This window comes from Cebus imitator, unplaced genomic scaffold (assembly GCF_001604975.1).
Source record: "Cebus imitator isolate Cc_AM_T3 unplaced genomic scaffold, Cebus_imitator-1.0 Scaffold96, whole genome shotgun sequence".
Classification (NCBI taxonomy): Eukaryota; Metazoa; Chordata; class Mammalia; order Primates; family Cebidae; genus Cebus; species Cebus imitator.
The window spans coordinates 2185540-2191565 of record NW_016107411.1 but is presented as its reverse complement, the minus strand read 5'-3'; the positions used below and the strand labels follow the sequence as shown (position 1 = coordinate 2191565).

General features: G+C 53.2%; 1 protein-coding gene across 3 annotated transcripts in view; it reads right to left on the bottom strand.

Annotated features, from left to right (window-relative positions):
* MYL6B (myosin light chain 6B) overlaps positions 1-4327 on the bottom strand; it is a 5913-nt gene extending 1586 nt beyond the window's left edge. Inside the window, exons 1-5 of one of the 3 annotated variants that reach the window (XM_017536297.2) lie at positions 4193-4300; positions 3227-3327; positions 2720-2939; positions 1972-1999; positions 1436-1753 (exon numbers count right to left, since the gene is read on the bottom strand). In XM_017536297.2, the coding sequence (XP_017391786.1) occupies positions 1436-1753; positions 1972-1999; positions 2720-2893 (520 nt within the window). In that variant the 5' untranslated portion in view covers positions 2894-2939; positions 3227-3327; positions 4193-4300. Of the gene's footprint in view, positions 1-1435; positions 1754-1971; positions 2000-2719; positions 2961-3226; positions 3328-4192 lie in introns of all 3 variants that reach the window. The other 2 variants (XM_017536296.2, XM_017536299.2) reach the window with 2 other exon arrangements.
* Between the last annotated feature and the right edge of the window lie 1699 nt (positions 4328-6026).

The following is a 6026-nucleotide window of genomic DNA, read 5'->3' as shown; positions in this document are numbered from 1 at the left end:
TTTTTGGGAGACAGAGTTTCGATTTGTTGCCCAGGCTGGAGTACAATGGCACAATCTTGGCTTACCGCAACCTCTGCCTCCCAGGTTCAAGTGATTCTCCGGCCTCAGCCTTCCGAGTAGCTGGGACTACAGGTGTGTGCCAGCACACCTGGCTAATTTTGTATTTTTAGTAGCGACAGGGTTTCACCATGTTTGTCAGGCTGGTCTCGAACTCCCGACCCCAGGTGATCTGCCCATCTGAGCCTCCCAAAGTGCTGGAATTACAGGTGTGAGCCACTGCACCTGGCGGTAATTTTTTTTTTAAATAGAGACAGAATCTCACTATGTTGCCCAGGCTAGTCTCAAACTCCTAGGCTTGGCTCCTCCCACCTTGGCTCCGCTCTTTTTTTTTTTTTTTAACTGAGTCTTGCTCTATTGCCCAGGCTGGAGTACAGTGGTGCCGTCTCGGCTCACTGCAACTTCTGCCTCCCCAGTTCAAGTGATTCTCCTGCCTCAGCCTCCTGAGTAGTTGGGATTACAGGTGCCTGACATCATGCCTGGCTAATTTTTGTGTTTTTAGTAGATGGGGTTTCACCATGTTGGCCAGGCTGGTCTCGAACTACTGACCTCAAGTGATCTGCCCACCTTGAGGTCAGTAGTTGGCCTCCCAAAGTGCTGGGATTACCGGCTTGAGCCACCAGGCTGCCCAGCATTTTTTTTTTTTTTTGAGACAGGTCTTGTTCTGTCACCCAGGCTGGCGTGCAGTGGCACAATCTTGGCTCACTCAACCTCCAACTCCTAGGTTCTAGAAATTCTGCTGACTCGGCCTCCTGGGTAGCTGAGACTACAGGAACCTGCCACCATACCTGGCTAATTTTTGTATTATTAGTAGAGACGGGGTTTCACCATATTGGCCAGGCTGGTCTCGATCTCCTGAGCTCAGGTGATCCACCCGCCTTGGCCTCCCAAAGTGCTGGGATTACACGTGTGAGGCACTGCACCCGGCCAGACCATGCTCTTTAGAGTAGTACCTCTTATTCTCCCACCCTGGAAACCTCCCATAGCCTCAGTCCTCAAGGGAATCCTCCCTGGTCATGGATGCCTCTTGCTTTCTATTTCACCTTAGTACTGGTGAAAGTATTGACCGACAAGAAAGCAATCCCAGGAGGTTAGGAGACTTGTACCAGAACACACAACCCACACATCTCTCCCTACGTGAAAATTCAGGTTTCCCGCTTCATCCCCTTTCCTCTTCCCTCTGGGAGGTACTCTGCCCTCTGGAGAAGCAAGTCCTTCAGATTCTGTCCCCATAGCTCTGACCTTCTCAGTCTCCTGCTCACAACCTGCAGGACAGTAATCCCCTTGCTGACTCTGCTTATCTGGCCAGTCTTCTTTCTGGTCCACCCCATACCCCTCTGTACTCTAAAGGAGTTCTGGTCCCCTTGGCCTGCCTCACCGAGGGTGGTGAGGACATGTCTGAGCTCTGCTCCCATGACTTTGCCGTTCCCCTCCTTGTCAAACACACGAAGCCCCTCCAAGTAGTCCTCATATGTGCCTTGGTCCCGGTTCTTAGCCGCTGCCTGGAGCATGGGCAGGAAGGTCTCAAAGTCCACACGCCGGGACTTCAGCTCATCACTCTTGGGGTTTCCCAGGATCTTGAGCACCTCGGCGTTGGTGGGGTTCTGGCCCAGGGCCCTTATCACATCCCCACACTGGCTGTACAGGATCTTGCCATCCCCCACTCGGTCAAACAGCTCAAAGGCCTCCTTGAACTCTAAGGTATAAGGAGGAGTCAGTGTAGACACAGACTAAGGGTTCCCATCACCCCCAGACAGAAGGGAATTTCATAAACTATATGAACAGAATGAGGGAGGAAAAGAAGACTAGTATGGGAGGTTTTAAGGCCAGGACTGGGGTTAGGGGAATAGAAAGAGAATCTGACCAGGGGATTGGGGACTGGACAGTGGGCTCAGGAGACCAGCTTCTCCTCACCCTCCAGTTGGTCCTTGTTAAACTCGATCTGTGGAGAAAAAAGCAGGTGGAAAGAGATGGCAGAGTTTATTCAATCCCTCTCCAACACTCCTCCCAACCAACTGGCAGCCACTTCTGGGGAGGGGCCCAAAGGGACCAGGCTGGAAGCCCAGCCACTTCAGTCCCATTCCCAGCTTTGGGCCTTGGGAGAATCCCAAGAAGAGGAATTATAGGGGGGAGGGTTTCCTGGGAACAGGGTTAATCCCATGCCACCTGTTCCCCTCCCTCCACTGCCCTGAGCCCTGCATCCCTCACATAACTGGGGGCTGAACAAAGGCTAAATTTACCCCTGGCCCCCAGCTGTGATTGTCTAACAAGTCTGTCCTCTTCAGCCTCCCCTCCTGGAGTTCAGAGCTGCAGGCCTTTTGAGTTGAACTACCAGCCAACAGCAGGCAACAGCTCTCTTCCCTTCACCTTGAAACTGTCATCAGAACCCAGATGTTCCCCATCTCGGAGTCCCTGCCTCCAGCAGGGGGTAAATGAGTGTGTATATGCTGTACGCACATGTTTATAGGTTAGAGGGAGACAACAGAAAAGACAACAGCAGCGTCATAAGCCTGGATGCTTCCAAATGGGGGACTAAGGGGAACCCCCAATCTCATTCCAGGGCTCATGATTCCCTACATTCTAGATAACCCCTAATCCCCTAAGCTGTATCCCACCCTCAAACCACCCCCTCCAATTCTATCTTCACTTTCCAGGGACTCACCACCACTTTGGAGAGATCGACTGGAGGCTCCTGGGTTTTCTGAGGGGCCTGGGGGACAGCGGGCTCAGCTTTGGGTTTGGCTGGAGGAGCCCCTGCTGCTGCTGGCTTAGTAGCAGGTTTGGAGATGGAGGGCCCTGCTGGTTTCTTCACGGGAACATCCTTCTTGGGAGGCATGATGTCCGGTGGCCAAAGGACAGTGTGCGGATGGGGGCACCCATCTCTGTTTAAATAGCCAGGGAGTCTGGGATGTCAAGGGGCGGGGGCAGGGGCAGGGAGCCAGTTGGCAGTGGTGAGGGTGAGGTAGAGGAGAGATATAACCGCCTGCCCTTACTCCCCTGGACTCCTATGGTTCAGGACTTCTGCCCCAAGGTCTTCGTCCCTGTCCCCTCATCCCCAAAGGCTGGCCAGAAAAGAACAATGTTCCCTTTAGGGGTAGGGGAGGAAGCCAGAGACTGCCCAGAATGAGGGAGTTAACCTCTGGGGTGGAGGTGAGGATAGGATGCTTGCCAGTGGCACTGAGATGGGGGTGAGGCAAAGCAAGTGATCCAGCAGCTGTAGTCTTCTTGAAGGGTGGGGTGAGGGGTAGCAGCCAGGGAGGCTTGTGTGAACTGGAACAAGTTGAATTGTGGTCTGGGAGCAGTGACTAAAACAAGCAGCCTATCCACCCAGCCCCTCCACTAAGAGCAGGGGTATTTAACCCTACTCTAGTAATAATAATCCCTAATACCTGTAGTCCCTGGGCCCCCACCCAGCCCAGAATTGGAACTATTCCCAGTATAAAGGAAGAACAGTCACAGAAACGGGAGTGTGACATCCTTCATTGTCTCCTGTGCCCAGTGTTGTTTTAGGGGTAGGAGTGGAGGCAAAGATCAGGTTTAACATCTGCTACGCATGCTTCTAAGGAAGAACCTTCTTCCACAAGCCCACGGCTGTTCAAGACAAACAAAAGGTAGGGCGCTTGCTGAACCTGCAGGGACCCCGTGGTGGCACCTGGGGAGAAGGGTGGGATCTGGGAGACAAAGGGCTTTAATTCCCTAATCCATGAGGATGTGGGCGCTCCTCTGGCCTCCAGGAGTATTCATCCCACAACCAGGAGGGATAGGGGCCAGGTCACAAACCTTGCTGGGGGTCCTGGGGGAGGGTCCAAATGAGGGGCGGTCCAAGCGGGGGGCGTTTGGGAGTGGGGAGGGGCGGCTGGCTGCTTTTGTTCTGGAGGTAAATTAGGAAAGGATTTAGGTAGCATTCTGAGGAAGAGAGCAGTGATTCCACTTAGGCTCCGGGGCTGATGCTGGGTCTCCCATTCGCAAAACAGCGTCTGAATCTCATTACTGCAAACTGTCCCATTTTTAGAAAATACATCACACACACACAACACAGACACACACATACACTCACATACACTCTCACACACCCCCATCCCTCCCCCCCGCAAACCTTAAAGAAAGCGGCCCTCCTCAGCCCGGAAAAACTCACCCTGCGGGGTCCGGGTCTGGGGTTGGGGCGGGGGCGGGGCACAGCACGGCTCCCGGCCCTGAAGGGTTAATTCTAGCGGCCACGGAGCATGCCGGGAGTCGTAGTCCCCTGCGCGCCCGCGGGCTCACGGGATACGCCGCGCTCGAGATTGCAGCTGACACGAGGGCGGTGGCTTCCGGCCGAAGGCGGCGGTTGGTGACTCAGTGTCTTTCCAGCGCGCTTTTTGTCCCGGAACTGAAAGGCAATGAGCAATTTCCAATTCACCCCAACCCTAAAACCCTGCGGGGCCCCTGGGATATCCCTCCTACTTAATCCGGGCGGGCTCCTCGTTTCTTGGGGGCGTGGATGTTTTCCTGGATCTGCTGTTGAAAGAACTCAGAACCAGGGGAAAGGTTGAGGCTGCAGCAGGCAGCGTCGAGGTCAGATAGCTGGAAGCACTTACGGCCCCGGGGAGAGCGGCTGCGGTCTCTTTCACTTCCTCTCGCGGTTTGGTAGAAAAAAAAGAGGCTACAGAGAAGTTTGTTTTTAATGAGCTGGTTGCTGAAGCAAATGTTAAAATTTGCAATTAACGCCAGTCACCTGACCCAGCCTTCTGATTGAGGCTTCCATCCTGCGGCCGCATATGCGCCATCCACCCGGTCTTCATAGGTTTCTGAGCGGAGGGATGGGCTTTCCAGCCCTACTTTCTGAGACACTTCTGCTCAGCATTGGAGTTCACTGGTTACCCTAGGCGTTGATCAGAGGACGGGAACCGGCCCTGTCGGGCCCAACTTCACTCACTGGATCAGCAAATACCCTGGCGGTGCACGGTCATGTGACGATTAGAGTAGAAAACCCGCGCCAGGGCAGTGTGGTGAGGCACGGGTGAACCTTATGGGCAGTAAGTGAGGTTCACTGGTTGGGGAAAAGTTTATTGGAAAAGTAGAAATGAATTGTAGACAGAAATAACGATGGCAGTAAGTTAGCAACCATTTCTGGAGGCCACCATAGATCCAGTACCAATGAAGGGGCTAAATTATCTCAGAGGCAGCACAGAGGGTGCTCACGTGCCTGGGGCTCAGATTTGAATCCGGGTTATGCCAGGTGCTGGTTAGTGACCCTCAGCAGGTTATCTCTTCTGGGCCTCAGTTCCTCATCTGTAAAATTACGATACTTACCTCATAGGACTCTTAGGAGGATTCGAAGTGTAATATTGGTAAAATAGGGCCGGGCGCGGTGGCTCATGCCTATTATTCCCAGCACTTTGGGGGGCGAGACAGGTGGCTCACCTGCGGTTAGGAGTTCCAGACCAGACTGGCCAACATGGTGAAACCCCGTCTCTACTAAAAATATAAGAAAACTAGCTGGACGTGGTGGCGGGCACCTGTAATCCCAGCTACTTGGGAGGCAGAGGCAGGAGAATCGCTCGAACCCAGGAGGCAGAGGTTGCTGTGAGCCGAGATCCCTCCACTGCACTGGGGCCTGGATGACAGAGTGACAGAGCGAGACTCTGTCTTTAAAAAAAAAAAAAAAAGTTTGTAAAATAGAATAGGCCTGGCACAGCATAAGTGCTGTATAAGTGTTTGTTAAATAACTTTCCTTTAATCTTCCTAAGTATGAGGTCTCTAGTATTTTCCCCATTTTACATCAGTGAAGGGAAGGATCAATAGGTGTCATGAAGAGACGGAGAGGAAGAAGGAATACATCTTTTAAGTGTTTGGTTATAAGACTGGGAAAGGGAGGCCGGGCGCGGTGGCTCAAGCCTGTAATCCCAGCACTTTGGGAGGCCGAGGCGGGTGGATCACGAGGTCAAGAGATCGAGACCATCCTGGTCAACATGGTGAAACCCCGTCTC